We start from the raw sequence: 18,892 nt of genomic DNA on the forward strand, positions 1-18,892 counted from the left end.
AGAATAGAGAACCCAGAAATGGACCTTCGGCTCTTTGGGCAACTAATCTTTGATAAAGCAGGAAAAAACATCCAGTGGAAAAAAGACAGTCTCTTCAATAAATGGTGCTGGGAAAATTGGACAGCTACATGCAAAAGAATGAAACTTGACCACTCTCTCACACCATACACAAAGATAAACTCCAAATGGATGAAAGACCTCGATGTGAGACAGGAATCCATCAAAATCCTAGAGTAGAACATAGGTAGCAACCTATGCGACATCGGCCAAAGCAACCTTTTTCATGACACATCCCCAAAGATAAGAGAAACAAAAGAAAAAATGAACTTGTGGGACTTCATCAAGATAAAAAGCTTCTGCACAGCCAAGGAAACAGTCAAAAAAACTAAGAGGCAGCCCACAGAATGGGAGAATATATTTGCAAATGATACTACAGATAAAAGACTGGTAACCAAGATCTACAAAGAACTTCTCAAACTCAATATGCGAGAAACAAATAAACCATAAAATGGGCAGAAGAGATGAACAGACACTTTTCCAATGATGACATACAAATGGCTAACAGACACATGAAAAAATGTTCAAAATCATTAGCCATCGGGGAAATTCAAATCAAAACCACATTGAGATACCACCTTACGCCAGTTAGAATGGCAAAAATGGACAAGGCAAGAAACAATTGTTGGAGAGGATATGGAGAAAGGGGATCGCTCCTACATTGTTGGTGGGAATGCAAGTTGGTACAGCCACTTGGAAAACAGTGTGGAGGTCCCTTAAAAAGTTAAAAATAGAGCTACCCTATGGTCTAGCCATTGCAGTACTGGGTGTTTACCCCAAAGATACAGACGTAGTGAAGAGAAGGGGCATATGCACCCCAATGTTCAGCAGCTTTGTCCATAATAGCTAAATCGTGGAAGGAGCCGAGATGCCCTTCAACAGATGACTGGGTTAAGAAGATGTGGTCCATATATACAATGGAATATTACTCAGCTATCAAAAAGAACGATTTCTCAATATTTGCTGCAACATGGACGGCACTGGAGGAGATAATGCTAAGTGAAATAAGTCAAGCAGAGGAAGACAATTATCATATGGTTTCTCTCATCTATGGAACGTAAGAACTAGGAAGATTGGTAGGAGAAGAAAGGGATAAAGAAAGGGGGTGGAATCAGAAGGGGGAATGAAGCCTGAGAGACTATGGACTCTGAGAAACAAACTGAGGGCTTCAGAGGGGAGGGGGGTGGGGGAATGGGACAGGCTGGTGACGGGTAGTAAGGAGGGCATGTATTGCATGGAACACTGGGTGTTATATGCAACTAATGAATCATCGAACTTTACATCAAAAACCAGGGATGTACTGTATGGTGACTAACATAATAAAAAATATTATTAAAAAAATTATGTCTGACAGCTCGGGCATCAAGGCTAATCATGCAGATTTGGCAAAAGTCACCTATGGAATGGTTTTGTTACGATCATTTTTAGAAGGTTGGATTTTAAATTTGTGATAAGAATTATAGCACGATTGTCTATTCTCACAAGATCGCCATGAAAACTATGGTTTTTCATAATTTGTATTTTTTAGCCCCATTTACTTAGGAATATCTGATCAATCACCTAAGCCTGCAAAAGGCCTAGAAGAATAATCCCCAATCACCCGAGTATTATTCCCGTCCTCGCGTGCCAGAATGGTGATAGCACTAATTAGTGCCTCCGGTTGATTTCTCTCAGGAGAGATCCAAGTGTGTCAACCATTACTCCACTCGACATTGCTTCTAGCTGGGTTAGATTGTTCTCAACAAACTGTGCGATTGGCTCCAATAACAATTTGCACATAAGAGTGAATTTTAGGTATAAATATTCCATTAGTAATTAATGACTGCCATATGCTGTATTACTTCATAAATTTAGGGACGAGGTTTCATTTCACTAGAGTTAACAGCTAATTTCTTAGGAGCTGTTGGTTCTATGGAAGAGACTGCCTGTGCCTGAGTTAAGCTGTCTAGGGAAAGAGTCCAGTTTATTGGTGTTTCGGGAAAGCTCATGTATTATTCCCAGAATCAGAGTAAGAACAGACCTCCCAAAAATGTAAGGGCAATTCTAATGATAACAATGCTTTCCTTTAGTAATTTGTACCAAATTCCTTCAACTTCCTAGGTCAATGCTCACTTATCACACAAGAAGGTAAATAAATATCAGCTTCCATGCTGATGGCCATTTTATACGATCAACTATGAAGGGCATGAACAATGCTAAAACTAAAATTAGCTTATCTGGAAGATCTAAGCTTTAATGAAAGTAACCTTAGTTAATGACCTAATAGTTCAACTCCTTCATTTATTTGAGGAAACACATTCAGCAGTAAGCCTTCCCTGTGAAGCCCATCAGAATCCTGTTCTGTGGTGACTGGAATGGAGTTATTTCCTAGTTAATTCTTAGCACTTTTTTTTTTTTTTAGTTAGAGAAAAAAAGAGAAGAGGGGGAGGGGCCCAGGGAGAGAGAGGGAGAGAATCTCCAGCAGACTTCCAGCTGAGCACAGAGCCCAACTCGGGGACTGATCCCAGGACCCTGAGATCGTGACCTGAACCGAAACCAAGAGTCGGACGCTTGACTGAACCACCCAGGTGCCCCTGCCCTGAGCATTTTTCAGGTAAGAATAAATTCTTTCAAGTTTTAATGCACGAAATTCTAGAACCCAAACGCAGCTCTGGGTTAATGAACAGATTCAGAGCTCTTTCTGAGAAGAGTTATGCTCCTACCTGTGGTTAAACCATCAAGGTCACCTTTGTACAGAACTGAAATGGCTCTCTGCCTGGGAATAAATTACCAACCTAAAATTCCATCCTAAATTTTCATAACAAGTCATCATCTCTGCCTTTTCCATGTCTGACATCAGCAGCATGTGGTCCCCAGTCAACAGAAGGCATTAGAAAAAACCCGAGGGGAACACGATGCAGTCGTGGCTTTTGCTGCAGAAACCCCATAGTAACCAACCCACCACAAAAACATGACCTGATTTCACCAGTTATTTCTTATGTATACCTGATTTCGCTGCATATATTTATTTTCTTACCTGGGTTTCACATCTGTCGGGATTTCTTTCTTTAAGAGTTTTTTGCTTTTTTGCTTCACTTGAGACATATCATTTTCATGTTTTTCAGGCATGGCTTGTTTTCCCTTTTGCTTTTCTGTATCCTGTTAAAAAATGTACACTTAATTGCTGAGAAGGATTCATAAAAATGAGTGATACTGTCCTGTATGAAGACAGAGACACAAAACCAAAGACGTAGCAGATTCAACACATTATATGTATAAAAACAATAAACTCCTTTCTACCTTTATTGTAGTTCTGTCAATTTTTTAGCCTTTGATTTATTATGTTTTGGCGAGCCTGAATAATAAGGAATTTTACTTATACTGATATCCTGCCTGGGGTTGGTGGTGGCAGTGGCAGCAGCAAATTGGTAGCTGCTCATTTTTAAGCACGGGGTGGAGGGGTAAAACCTCGCTCTTTTACAAGAAAAGTCAGCTTGGAGTACAATAAAAAGTCCTACACTTCTGGCAAAGTTCCTAATCCTAAGTACAGGTAAAATCCAGGGCAAGAAAGCAATGTAGGCAGCAATAAGCATTCACACCTGTTCACGAAGTGTGATTATGAAAGTGTTATGGTGGCTTTAATGCTAACCATTCACCGTCAACGAGAAGGGCTTCGTTATTCAGTCACTTACTCAACCAACAACACTTACTGGTCACCCACTTGGTGCTAGGCAATGGGGGCCCACGGGGGCCTCGGCCCTTTCCCCAAGGACTGTGAAGTCTAGCAGGAGGCAGATGCGTATGATGGCTGGAGATGAACTTGTACCTGGTGTAGAACTGTGTGCGGGCTCCAACCAGAGCAGAGAAGGGCTGTCTTACCTGGCTTGAGTGTGGAGCCTGCACTGAGGAGGCCACACCTAAGCTGCACCTTGGGGCTGTGCTGTGTCACTGTCGGCCCACTGCAGTTTCTGGTCCCTGACCGGGAAGTACGGAAGCTGCACTTACGTACGTTTATAGTAAGTCCACACTGCTGTGGCATCCAAGCATGAGACCAGCGGACTTGTCTCCCAAACAGGGCATATCCTGTTTGGGTCTTACTGAACTCGCTGGGGAGTTGCATGTGGCATGGGTGTGTACCACTTACGTGCAATAGGACCACCTATATGACAGACAGAAAAAACACCCTGGTTTTTCATCACACATAGTTGGAGCAGCACCATGTGCGAGAATTGCACTGAGGCTAGTCAGGGAGACAGCCAGGGGAAGGACATGCTCAGCAAAATGGCACAGCTGTGGGTATGGGAGGAGTTACTGGCATAAGGTAAATGAGATGCTACCCAGCTTCACTATTTATGGTCATTAAGGCAACCTGGGTTTTAATAGGTCACTCCAGGTCAATCTATTTAACTGTACAGAGTAAATAACCAGAGAAAGGAGTAAATAACCAGAGAAAGGGCTAAATCACCCTCTTGTCCACACACCTTTTAAGACTATTCTGGGTTATTCAAGAAGTATTTCTTGAATACTTGACTCATCAAGGACTTTGTACACCATGAGCTCTTTGAGGACAAAGAGATGATCTTTTTGTCTTCTGTTGTTTCCCAAGCACAAGGTCTGGCACTCAGGTGCTCAGTACCTTTTTTTTTTTTTTTCATTTTAATTTGCCTTAAAGATTTTGAGTATAGCTGACACAAATGTTACATAAGTTTCAAGTGTACAGCATAGTGATTCAACATCTCTGTTACGCTACGCTCATCACAACTGTAGCTCCCATCGGTCACCACATAATGCTACTGTGATATCATTGCTTACATTCCCTATGCTGTGCCTTTCATCCCTGTGACTTATTCAGTCTACAACTGGAAGCCTGTATCACCCACTCCCCTCACCCATTGTGCCCATCCCCCAACCCCTTCCCCTCTGGCCACCACCACCAGTTTGTTCACTGCATTTGTGGGTCTGATTGTGCTTTTTTAAAAAAATTCATTTGTTTTGTGTTTTAGATTCCACACGAGTGAAAACAGGTGGTATTTATCTTTCTCTGGCTGACTTTTTTCACCTAGCATAACTTCCTCCATCTGTGCTGTGACAAATAGTGAGAGCCCATCCCTTTTAATGGCCATGTAATATTCCACTCAAGCCTTCCTCTTTGAATGGGTAGAAGAAGGTTGGAAAAACCATCTATGGGATAGTGACCTGTCAAGTCTGTTATCTAGTTAGGAAGAAAACACACACACTGGCAAACAGATCAGTCACCAAGAAATAAAAGCACACAAACTATAAGGAAGAGCACTGAGGAGGAGGACTAAAAACCGGTCAGAAGGGAGGACAGTGGGCATGGAGGCCACATGGAGGAGTCTGTGCTGTGTCTCTAAGAAATAAATGGTGGGGAAGGAGATGCGGGAAGCAGAAGGAAGCGAACAGAGTGGGGAGAATGATGCCAGGGGGTGCACAGAGAATGGTGGCAGGTGGGGTCACTTGGAGAGAAGCGTTAGGAAAAAAGCCAGAAAAGCAGGAAAGGAAATGAGGAAATGTGAAGAAAGCCTGCCCTGAAAACGCTTTCTAAATGCTTATTCGTATCACTGAAACTGATGGGATTCTACTCAAAGACGAATAGATGGCATTCTGCTTCTCTGAAGGAATCTGTTAGGATATAATACGGTACAGAACTGCAGTACTGTGCAGTACTGAGGGCGTACAGAGCACCCCACCAAATGTGACGGATGCAAAGGGGAAGAGAGCTGACAAGAAAAATAAGTCACATGTAAATGTCATTAAAAAAATGAACATGCAGGGGCGCCTGGGAGGCACAGCGGTTGGGCGTCTGCCTTTGGCTCAGGGCGTGATCCCGGCGTTATGGGATTGGGCCCCACATCAGGCTCCTCTGCTGTGAGCCTGCTTCTTCCTCTCCCACTCCCCCTGCTTGTGTTCTCTCTCGCTGGCTGTCTCTATCTCTGTTGAATGAATAAATAAAATCTTAAAAAAAAAAAAGTGAACATGCAGATGACACTGTTAGATATCTTTAAGAAATAATTCCTTAGGTCAGTAGATTAAAACTGAAAAGGAAATTCGGTCCTATGATATTAAAGGCTATATTAGGATCATATTAAATCTGGAATATAGTTATCTAAAAATGCCAAAATAGAATTATGCCCTCACTTTTCTGCACAGCACTTGTAACTCACAGTCTCAGACCTGTTCACAACAGTAACTCGACCTTCCATTTACCTAATGTCACTAAGTACCAGGCATTTTGCAGTACTATCTGACGCTGGTGACTACCCTGAGAGCTGAGGACTTGGAGAAGTGAGGCGGCTTTCTTGACGTGGTAATGTGTGCTGAGCTGGGTCCCCAGTTCCGGGTGACCACTGAAGTCTGGGGTCTTTCCCCCGGCCACACTCTCTCTCCAGGACAGTCACTGCCCTAACTGTGGGAGGAGTGAGCTGCTACTGAAGCCCGCTGTCCCAGCAGTGATAAGACAGGAAAAGTCCCATATAATTAAAATGGTCTAGTTTCTTCTCATTCTCTTTTGATACTTAAAATTTGAAGCAAATTTCATGAGACAGAGCGGTTACTATTCCAGACAGTCCCTAACTTTCAAGCAGTGTTGTCAGTTTCTAACTACTTTAGTTTATCCACATGCTTGCCAGTGTTCTTGCCTGGGGGAAATGAAGACCTCCATGGTGGGGGCTGTGACTGCTTCCTGCAAGACAGTGACCGTTTAGCACACCTGCGCACACGGAGAAGGAATCCCCAGAGCGTGTGCTTACGGTAAAGATCAAAGCCCCATCTAGGAGACGGTGTCTTGCGCGCTGCAGGGGACACTTTCTTCCCTCGTTTGTTTATGGGAGCCCGTCATACCTCCTTGAGGAGAGGCTCTGTGTCTGGGTTGGAGGTCTCTGTGGTGGTGGAGGAGCTGTCGTCATCAGCCAAGGAGTCTTTCAGATCATCTTCCTGTGGCTTTCCCTTTCCCTTCTTCTCCTTTTCCTCTTGCTTTTTAGGTGGTTTCACCTTGCGCTGAAGAGGTTTTCCTTTCCCTGGGGATGAAAATCAAAGTAAAGTAATTTCTTGATTTGTAAGTAGCTCAGAAAACACAGCCATTATAGCTTTTCTCCAAATTAGTGAAGGTTTCTTTCCCTACTTTATTTCTTCTCTAATTAAAACTTTCCAAATCATGTTTGACTTTCTGATGAGAGTATTTGTGAAAATCAATTTTACTGAGGCATAATTTGTGTACAATAAGATAAACCCATTTTAAGTGTACAGTTCAATGATTTTTGGCAAACTGAGTACTTTTGACAACTCTACGTCTGTCTTAGAATACTTTTTAATACCCCCGAGGATGATGTAGCTTTGAAAGATCGCAGAAGCGAAAACCAGGGATCCTTTCAAACCTGTCTGGAGATGGAAGCCTGAAGGTGACACAGGATGAGCTGCCCACATGCATCACCTGAGGGGTGCTGAGAGGCCCGGTGGCAGAGCCATGATGGCTGAGTTCAAATCCTGGCTCTCCCTAAGCAGATGCATGACCTTGGCCTCCCATCTGTAAGCTAGGAGAGATAACACCTCTTAGGGTTGTAATAAGGAGTTGCATAACGCCCTCAAAGCAGTACCTGGCAAATAAACACTATGGAATGTTCTATATGGACAGAGTGAAACAGAGCTCTAAAGAGCCTACTATTTTAAAAGATGTGGATGCTCCCAAGACAAATGAGAAACCAACCCACAACACATCTACTTCCCAGGCAACGTTCCATGTCCTGGGCATACAGCAGTAGCACCAACAATATAACCCTTGCCCTCACTGAGCTTCCATTCTAGCTGCATTAGGCAATGGCAGAGAAATCCCCGGATTCCGGCACCTGTGGAATCACCTGGGCAGCCAGGCAGGGTAAAGCTGCAGAAGCCACATAGGCCACAGCCTCATCCATTCTATATGTGCCATTTAAAAATACATCATTTTGAAACTGAGGGCTTCAGAGGGGAGGGGGTGGGGGAATGGGATAGGCTGGTGATGGGTAGTAAGGAGGGCACGTATTGCATGGTGCACTGGGTGTTATACGCAACTAATGAATCATCAAACTTTACATCAAAAACCAGGGATGTACTGTATGGTGACTAACATAATAAAAAAATATTAAAAAAAATAAAAATACATCGTTTTGAGGGAGCTTAAATAAGTTATTTAAATCCCAATGTTTCCTGGCCACTATTAATTGTTGCCAGAAACTCAAACTTTGGCATCCTGAACGGACTGGCAAACTGTGGCCCATGGATGAAATCTGCCCTACGGCCTGTTTTGTATGGCTTGTGAGGTGAGAATGATTTTTTTTTAATTTTTAAGTGATCGAAAAAAAGAACAAGAATCTGTGACAGAGACAGTTGGTGGCACAACACGCCTCACATGTTTACTGTCTGGCCCTTTACAGAAAACCTTCGCTGGACCTGATCTAGAAAAAGAACAGGTAAAGCTCTGACTGGATTTTAGGAATGTCATTTTGTCATTTACTTTCACATTGATTCCAGGAGGTAATAAACTTGAAACCACAACTGGGACATTAAGTCTCAAAAATTGAGAAGCCTTTGTTTTAGCAGATTGGCCAGCTGGTTTAATTATAACAGCTTCAGATCCACCCTGACTGGCTGGAGCTCCTGTCTGCCACGGCAAACGGGAAGGAGCCTGTCTGGCTCTGGCCCCATGAGCCCCCTGATTTTTCAGATTCTGAGTTCAACAGTTCATGCTGAGAATACTTCAAACTTTCCCATGTGCCTGAGATCAATTCCCCATGCAATGAATTTCTCACCTGCAATTATACAATTCTGTCGTGCTTATGTTCAGTGGGTGAGAGGCACTATTTGTATAAATAACCTGTATTTACAATAACCTAAAACCGGCTTAATTAAATAGGAAAGCACTAGAAATGATTTTTTAAAAACTGGCTCAAATTTTGAAGATATGGATACACAAAGGAGAAAAAGAAACATTTAACAAACCAATAGTTAAGTTGAAAATTTGGGTGAAAAAAGCTTATTTCATGAAAGATGCTTTTTATCTCCAAAACCATCTTTTATTAATTTCTTAATATCCTGCACATGGACTTCTATCTTTAGCACCTTAATGAATGGGATTTTGAAAATGTTAATGGTAGTAATTCCTTAACGGTCAGACCGATGACCTCTAGCATTCCTCCTTCCACAAGTTTGACTGGACACTGGAATATCCCTCTTCCCACTCCTGCCAGACCACACATCATTATCCTTTTCTGGTACTATGCTCCTTCTGGCAACTTCTTTGCTGGCTTCATCTTTGCTGGTGTCCCCTAGAGATCAGCCCTTGGAACTTCTCTTCCTCCTTTATATTCTCCCTGGGGGATCACTTTAACTAATTTGACATAATTCCAATCTAAGATGCCCAAAACTGAGTTAAATATCCTAAAAACATCTTTTGGGTTCTCAGTCTGTAACAACCATTCTTAATCTGCTGTACTTTAGACTAACCTAGGGAACTTTTAACAAATATCGCTTTGTTTGGGCTCCACCCTGAGATTCTGATTAAGCAGTTCTGTGTGGGACCTGGTGTGGGTAAATTTTTAAGAAGCTCCCCAAGTGCTTCTACTGCATAACTAGGCTGAGAATCATTAGTCACGGTATCAACACAATCACCACAGTATCAATCCAACGGCCCAGCACACAGCCACTGACCTGGATGGTTTCTTCGGCTGCTTCTGTTTCCAATTTTCAGTGCTGGTGGGAGGGGAGAGAGCATGCTTTCATCAAAGGATTAATAAGAATTCGGACTGGATCAGCCTGATGACAGGCCTATGTGCCCTGCAAGGCTGCACGTATGGGGGTGGCCTCTGCTTTTCTCTTGCCACTAGGTGCAGTGATTTCTCAGGTAAGCGTGTTCCCAGGATCTCTTCTATTCCTCAGGGACTGCTTCCCAGTGGTTAAGACTGGGCTTTAGGGAAAGGAGAGTCTAAAATGTTTTGCTAATATGGTAAGTGGGAATCAGAAGTCAGAGGGAAACTGCCCTCTCAAAGATAAATTAATTATTACCTCAATACACAAGGGACGACACAGGATATCCCATCTTAAGGTAGACATGCCTTAACTGGTACGTGATCTATATAAAAACTAACCCATCTAAATAAAGACAGTATAAACTGAAGGGAGAACCAGCTGAGGAAAACTGAGTGTTTCCAGCAGTGGCCAAGGGATATACCCAACATGAGTGACAGGTTCCTCAGGCTTCACACCACCGTCTGGATGAACTGTGAGGCCACTCACCCTCTGTCTGCCTACTCGCACCATCACCAAGTGGAGTCCTGATTGAGGCTACCTGACCTACGGTGGGCAACCCTCACCCCCGCGGTGCTATTCCTCATACGGTTTAAGCACCTGAAGGGCAGCGATCAGCCTTACTGATCTCTCCATCCTCAGTGCCTTACATGGTGCCCAGCACACAACAAGCGCTCAGCCAGTGTCTGCCAAGCTGTACAAGTCAGTTTTGTGCCTTTATAAACACTGAAATACGCCTACAGTATGACCTGCTCTGACACTTGCCACCCCAAGTCTGGAAGCTTATCCCATCTCACTCTTTCATGAGTAACGTATCAAGGTCTGAATCCAAAGTCGGTCTTCATAGCAAACTGTATGTTCCACTTATAGAACATTCTTGAGAAACGACATATTATAGGAATGGAGGTTAATGGTTGCCAGGGGTTAAGGAAGGAATAGGAGTGGGAGGGAAGTGGGTGTGGCTAGAAAAGGACATACAAGGGATCATTACGGTGATGTAAACATTCTGTATCTTGACTACATCAGTGTCAGTACGGGTATTCCTCGGAGATATTGCAGGTTCGGTGCCAGACCACCACAATAAAGTGAGTCAAATTAATTCTGTGGTTTCCTATGCATATGAAAGCTATCTTTACACTATACTGTCATCTATTAAGTGTGCAATAGCATTATATCTAAAAAAAAACCAATGTACATACCTTAATTATTACTAAAAAATGCTAACCATCATCTGAATTTTCAGTGAGTTGTAATCACTGATCACAGATCATCAAACAAATTTAATAATAATGAAAAAGTTTGAAATATTGTGAGGATTGCCACAGTGTGACACGGAGACACAAAGTGAGCAAATGCTATTGGAAAAATGCTGCCGACAGACTTGGTTAGTGTAGGACTGCCACAAGCTGTAAGAAAACGCAGTTATCTGCGAAGGGCAATAAGGCCAGGCATAGTAAGATGAGGCATGCCTGTATCCTGGTTGTGACATTGTACTGTTGACTAGTTACGTCCAGTGGGTGGCTGCCATGCTTGCTCATAAAAATGGTCACAATTAAACAATTTCTTCATTGCTTTAAAGCCCAATTAAGCATATTTTTTCTAATAACTGAGTTGATACAAAATTCTTTATTGGCACAAGCCATTTGTCCCTGTCTGCAGGTTACCTCGGGGCTGACCTGTGTGTTCAGGAACATAAGGCAGGCTGATAATATCTGTGACAGAGTACCCTCTGCATCTCACAGATCTAGCACGTTTAGTCAACGGTGAAGTTCTAAACCTCATCAAATACTCCGTCTCTGAGCACTACGTACATACTATAGTCACCATGAGTGCTGTGCACGTGGTGAGGCTGAGCGTGCAGCAGAGGAGAGGAGAGCTCTGCTTTAATGTTAGAAGGCCAATATAAAGCATCTGTGTGAAGAATTCCCATATTCTCTCCAATAAAGACAAAATGCCCATTCTTTTAATCAGTGTCCTCAGATGGAAGCTGGAATTCAATGCCAGCAAAGTCTGTTTTTTTCACATGCACTCTCAGACTTCCTTTTCCTGCCTGAGAACTATAGAACAATGTTTTTTACTTTGGCCCTCACTGCCAGGAACTATGCTGCTCAAGTTAACACTTAACGGTAACAACTCAGTTTTTTCTAGGTTTCTGATAAGAGAGCACTGTAATTAAAAACAAACAGATAAAACATCAAAAACTCCTCTTTGTCTTTTATTCACTGTTTTACACAGGCTTTAATAATTTAAGCCACCTCCAATTATTTTAAGGAGGCAAAGTATGAATTATAAATTTAAAGAATACGTCCTACTCATTTACTTTTTGTTTTCACTAAGTAGTGAATAAATGAATTTGTCATCAACTAGTCTGGGCAAGCTGCTTTTGCTCTCCCACTTTAAGTCATTTCATTAACTTCTACCCCAAAGCATTGCTTCAGAAAAGGTTCAAGTACCAGCAAGTGGTTTCTCTGAATACGTGCAGTTCCTGGCAGCAGTGGACCCAAGGCAGGCCATGTGATGTCAGCTGTCACACCTGACGAGACTCTCTAGAGAAGCACTAATTCTGGCAGGAATCGGTCTTCCTCCTCATGTTTTGGCTGCTGAAATGGTCTAAATGAGGCCAATAAATAATACAGACCCACATGCAATTTACTTAGGTCAGTCCTGGTCATGTAAATTTACTTCCCCAAATAATAACTTTATATGAGCATGTTAAACGAAAACATACCAAAAAATGCATATGAAAAAAACTCTTCAGGAGTTCTTTAAGCTAAAGCAAATACTGTTTTCAAAATTTCACAGCAATCATATTATTCTGTCTGATTAAGTTCTGTGCTTAGACTGTGAAGATACTTGTTTAGCTCAATACAATTTAGAAAAGAAGTCCTTATTAAGTGAAATAATTTTACTTCTAACCCAGGGAAGGACTTAATAATGAGTTTGTAAGAATACCCATACTCTTTTTGTTCTAGTTTTTCTGGTACCTTTATAAGGCTGTATATACCATCTGTGGTACTAAGCAGAACCAGTAAGGTACCAGGACCAGAAACTTTATAGTACACAGAATTCAATTATGTAGGGGTTTCATAAAATTATTATACTCAATTAATTTTGGATTTGTTTATTCTAGAAACCAAGTATCACAGATATTCAAAAGCACATTTAACTGTAATTTAATGTTGGGAGAGGACAGCTTCTGTCCTATCTAGGCATTTCTGTCCACTCCCTTTAAGGGCAACTCCTTGTCTGCCCAAAACCCACTAGAGGGACCCGTGCCCACCTCCCAAGAACATTCCCTGGTTACATGGACTAATGGGTCATACGTGTTATCCCAATCACCTGTGGACCTTGTTAAATGCAGAGTCTGATGCAGCAGTCTGGGTTGGGGTCCATGAGTCTACATTTCTAAAGGCCCCCAGGTGATGTAACTATTGCTGGTCCCTGGACCACAACTTTGGGTAGCAAATCCTACCAATACTGCTCCTCTTGTGCTGATACTAGCCCTTCCCTCGCTCACTCAGGTCCACTTCTCCGCCCCTATTAGGCAAATTAGGTTAGATTTACCCCAAGGATTAGTTCCCTTTGCCTGTGGGACAATATAATAAGTAGCGGAGGAGGGAGTGGAAAGCTTATCAATCAAGCCTCAGGCTTCACCAACACTTGGTAAATGCCCTGCTTTTGGAGGGAGGTGAGTTTAGGGTAGATTTTACAATGTTTGCTCTGAATCTAGTCTGTCTGTTTCCTTGCAGATAGCCTGGAAGGCAGATCAGATCTGCGCACACAGAACCCTCTACGTCTGTGACAACTGCATACACAGTGTTCCTACACACTGTCTGGCCTCACCACTGCACCCTGCATGTCTCCCATTCCTCACAGAGGACTCGTGGACTTCCTCTGACTCTCAACCTCCTATCGCCTGGGCTCCAGGCCTTGTATAGGTCAGGTCAGTCATCTCTCATCAGTACCCCTGAAATCCAAAAAGCTCTCCAAGTTTTTCTCCCTAACTCATTTAGAAACAAAACTTGATGCCTAAACTCTTGGTGGTACAACTTCAGCTGAACTGAAGTTAGTCTTATGACTCATAAGGTATATGCACTGTATACCTTTCCAGGATCTGAATTCCCAAATACGTGAGGCTTCCAGAGAGTTGTGTAAGGGACTGCGGACCTGTAGCTCTGTGGCCTCACTGTTGCTAACTGCTTCCACTACACTTCCACATTCCATTTCCAAGGCTGCACCTAAGAACCTGTTACCACCCAGAACTGCTTTTCCCTGAAGCCCTACAGTCTCAGGTCTCACCCGCAGACCACAGTCTCCTGTCATTCTCTCGCTTCCACCATCCCTGCAGTTGACATGCCGGATCTCCCATCCCTTGACTGTCCATGTTTTCCCTGTTTGTGGGGCTCCTTCTGGCCTGAGGTCCTTCTCTATCCTGCAAGTTCCCCACAGTCTGGCATACGCATCTCTCCTGCCAGCAACCCCCGTGGCAGTCTCACCCAGGTCTTTTTGCCACTCCTGCCCTGCAGAACTCCGACAGGGCTATAATCTGACTCTCCAGCTTTCACTCCTCACTCCTGAGCTACAGTGGAGGATGGAGAAAAGGGGCAAAAGTGTGAGGGAGTGCCACCGCGACCCTCAGCTGGGTCCCGACGTTTCCTGAGAGGCTGCTCTGCACAGTCCGCTCTCATGTCCCATGGACTCCCAGTCCACAGAAACGTGAGCTCGCTGGAAGCAGACTACTCCAAACTGTTTCCTGTTTCTATCCTACCACTTCTCCCCTCAGTCTGAGCAGCTGTGACTTCACCTCAAACAGAAGCTCCTCGGACCCCGGGTACTGCCTCTTCCTCTCTACCCATTCCGCTGCATCCACATACCTGTGATAATCTTTGATAATCTACTGAATCGGGCCCTACCCCACCCACCTCCTCAGGCACTTGCTTCTCTTCTTTTTGGAGGTGGCAGAGCAGTGCAGTTACAAGCTGAGGGCTTAGAATTAGGCTGGGCATGGCCTTCCATATCTGCCTGCTGCAACCTTTCTTTCTGGACTGGGTTTCTAACTGGAGACACAGGGTCACAGCAATGCCGATCACCAGGGTGCACAACGCATGCGCAGTCGGGCCTGGAACATCTAAGTGTTGACCAACATCATCACCCTCAGCTCTACTGGCTTTTTGTCCTTCACTCATAGATATTTCCAAACACCATGCTCCCCATTTTTTTTTTCATTAAAAATACTACCACACACTATATTCGTCCTGGGGCACCTGGGTGGCTGAGTTGATTAAGTGTCTGCCTTTGGCCCAGATCATAATCTCTGGGTCCTGGATTGAGCCCTGCCTTGGGCTTTCTGCTCAGCAGGGAGTCTGCTTCTCTCTCTCCCTCCCTCTGCCCCTCCCCACTGCTCATTCTTTCCAGATAAATAAATAAAATCTATAAAAAAATATTCATCCCCCTACTTTTTTGGTTAAAAGTTGAAGAACATGGAAACTACAGATTAAAAAGTAAATGCCCTCTTTCACTTACTTGCCTGCAATGCATACTCTAAGAAGTGGCCACTATTGACCGTCTGATGTGAAAAGACTCTCTACGCCACAGTAACCTGGTTTCTAGTTCTATCACTTCACAGAAACTATCCTGCCAAGGTCAAGTAATGTCCTAGCTGCCAGGCTTTGTGTAGCTCTGCTCTACCATTGCCTCTTCTGGCCTTGCCGGGATATGGCAACCACATCTTCTACCTGCTTTCTGTCACACTGTCTGCTGGCCTTCTCCTTGCTGGCCCTGCCCTCGGGATTCTGTCTCCAGCCCCGTTTGCCCCATTTCTCACCCTTACCACTACGTTCCAGGTAGACATTTGTGCCGGGGTGTTCCACAGCTCCCTTCACATCAGCAGGCTGAAGACGGTGAGCACTATTTCCTGCCCTAGTAACAATCCTAGCAGGAGCTACATCCCACAGTGTAGGCAGCAGCTATCTTCTCTGCTTTAAAGATAACAAATGGGGGCTCAGAGAAGTAAATTTCACACGGTCACACGGTAAGGGGCAGAGCCATGATTTAATCTGGGCCTGCCTTATGGCTGAGCCTGGCCTCACGACTGTGTGCCACTCTGCGTCTCCCCACCCTAGATCAGGCTGCCCCTCACGCTACCAAAGCCAGAAATGGGCATGGCTGCAGATTCCACCATTTCTTCAATTAATGCAGATACTGACAAGCGACTGCACCAAGTTCAGAGATTCCTTAGGTTTTAATCCTCAACCCAGCAACGGCCTCTGTCCAGTCCCTAGGATTCTGTACTGCAGGGGAAGAAACCATGCAAGTACAGAGTCTACTGGTTGCCCCGCTGTATGAGGCCCTGCTCATACATTTCTGGGTGCCACCTTCCACGAGGAGCAATGACAGGAGGAATGACTAGGGAAATGGCTGGATGGCCTATGATCTAGGCAAGACCTCGGGAGGTCATATTTATTGGAAGAGAAGTCACTCTGGGCAGTCTCCCAAAGCTAGAAATTACATAACCTTATTACAAGGTAGACTTTTTGTCTAAGATACTGGGGAGGGGCAGGGGGAACAGGGTGCTTCTGAAAACAGAAGGTTCGTATTTTATGTGAACATGATGACTACCTGCAGGGGTCTGGGGTAAGCTTTAGAGAGCATAGAAAGGTTCTGCCCAGCTAAAAGCCTATGGTTTTATGACACACCACTATTTTGCAACCTGGAGATCAATGCCTACCTTTTAAAGTTCATTTAAGAGGCTAGTTTTCCATAGGTATGTTACACTTCAATAAAAGCACTTACTAAAAAAAACAATAAATAAAAAGATTGTTTCCTTCCTTCTCTCCAAACAGAAGCAGTGGGAAGGATAACAAGTAGAAAGGCCACTCAAGGGATGCCTGGAATCACTGTGTCTTCGTGGGCTCGAGAATCACTAACGATGTGGTGGTACCCATACTGCACCATTAAATATCTTTTAGTAGGTCGACTCTAAGACCACTGTGATCATTAAAATTATTTTTTAAATTTTAATATTTATGTTCCAGATGAATGTCCCTGAAAATAAAAATGGACCTATCACACTGATGTTTGTGGACTATCTTAGGCATAGGCAGTGAGGTATTCAGTGTGACTGCCAAATTCTTTCTGGTAAGAAATGATAATATAGTCTCTCATGGTTCACAAACTGAGGGCTTCAGAGAGGAGGTGGGTGGGGGACTGGGATAGGCCGGTGATGGGTATTGAGGAGGGCACATATTGCATGGAGCACTGGGTGTTATACGCAAATAATGAATCATGGAACACTACATCAAAAACTAAGGATGTACTGTACGGTGACTAACATAATAAAAAATTATTATTAAAAAAATGATAATACACGTTTATTTTATTCATATCCTCAATATGGGAAAAACTCATTATGTACCTTGATCTAATAAAAAGAACTTTAAGGATTCATTTACTATTACTCTGAAAATTACCCTAAAATAAGTAAGCTCTCTTAATAATAAGTTAGCAAAAAATACATTTCTCCGGAAAAAGTTAAATAATATTCAAACATTTTACTATTTTGCAAATCTAAATGCATGTAATTCTAAGAGGACTCTATGTAACTAGTCTTCCTATCACTGGGACTAGGAAATTCTCTAGTAGAAAAGTCCTGGACTCTGAGACATTGGGTTTCTTCTGGTCTCTCAGAATGGCCAAGTTCCTTGTTCCCTGTGTAAACGAAAGGCAAAAAACCTCGCTGGTATGCCAGTGAGGAAGGTCCTGAAATAGGCTTAGAATAATGTGTACTGGCAGGGCTGCTACGGGAGAGAGAGGAAGATGCAAAAAGTTCAGGCTGTGAAGGGATTAAATTGAAATAGAGCTACAGGCCATTTACTGGTCTTTATATTTTGATTTTGGAAGTTACGAAACAGCCTACCTCTGTGTATGTGTGCTATGTAATGTCTAAGATGAATCCCAGTGCACCCCTCCCTCCTGGTGTTTATGCTCTGTGGAATTCTCTCTCCTGGAGTATGGGCTGGACCACATTTCTGATGAGCAGAACACTGCAAAAGTGATGTGATGTCACTTTCAAGATTAGGTCGTAAGAAACTGTGACTTCTGTCCTGCTAGCTTGTTCTCTCTCTTGCCTTCTAAGCTTCCTTGCTCTGGTGAAGCCAACTGCTTTAAATGCCCTATGGAGAGGACCCACGAGGCTGGTAGCCACAGCCAGCAAGGAACTGAGATCCTCAGTCCAACAGTCTATGAAGAACTGAATCCTGCCATCAACCACCTGAGTGAGCCTGGAAGCAGATCCACCTTCAGTTGAACCTCAAGATGACTTCAGCCCCAGGCAACACCCTGACTGCTGTCTTGCGAGCCAGAGAACCCAGCTGAGCTGCACCCAGGTGCCTGACCCCCAGCAACTCTGAGATAGTAAATGTGGGCATTTTAAGTGACAAAGTCTTGGGGTAATTTGTTACTGAGAAACAGGTAACTAATACAGCATACAGAACTCCAAAGCAGGGATCAGCAAACTTTTTCTGTAAAGAGATAGATAGTAAATATTTTCAGGTTTGTGGCCATTATGGTCTCTCGCAGCTACTCAACTTTGTTGTTGTAGCATGAAAGCAGCCATAGACAATACTGAAATCGATGAGCATGCCTATGTTCCAATAAAACTTTATTTATAAAAACAGGTGGTGATTTGGCCCCCTGGCTGTAGTTTGCCAACCCCTGCTCTAAAGTTGCCAACCCCTGCTCTAAAGTACAGGTTCTGTGGGAATATTATTATTTTTTAAAGATTTTATCTGAGTGAGAGCAGAGAGAGAGAGAGAGAGAGAGACAGAGTGCATGAGCAGGGATAGAGGTAGATGGAGTTGGAGAGGCAGACTTCCCCACCGAGCAGGAACCTGGGATCATGACCTGAGCTGAAGGCAGATGCTTAACTGACTGAGCCACCCAGGCACCCTGGAAATATTATTTTTGAGTTAAAATGGTCTCCATTTCACCACTGTATTACAAATTAGTTTAACAACAACAACAAAAAGCTCAACCTATCACAACACAATAATCACAGACA

The 18,892-nt window shown here is 43.5% G+C and overlaps 1 protein-coding gene across 1 annotated transcript in view; it reads right to left on the minus strand.

Moving 5' to 3' along the window:
• Window positions 1-18,892, minus strand: part of TMEM131 (transmembrane protein 131) — a 255,390-nt gene that overhangs the window by 33,060 nt on the left and 203,438 nt on the right. The window contains exons 32-33 of the mRNA XM_040623556.1: window positions 6,898-7,073; window positions 3,074-3,195 (exon numbers count right to left, since the gene is read on the minus strand). Of these exons, the coding sequence (XP_040479490.1) occupies window positions 3,074-3,195; window positions 6,898-7,073 (298 nt within the window). The remainder of the gene's footprint in view (window positions 1-3,073; window positions 3,196-6,897; window positions 7,074-18,892) is intronic.

The sequence above is a fragment of the Ursus maritimus genome, unplaced genomic scaffold (assembly GCF_017311325.1).
Source record: "Ursus maritimus isolate PB19 unplaced genomic scaffold, ASM1731132v1 scaffold_6, whole genome shotgun sequence".
In the NCBI taxonomy this organism is placed as follows: Eukaryota; Metazoa; Chordata; class Mammalia; order Carnivora; family Ursidae; genus Ursus; species Ursus maritimus.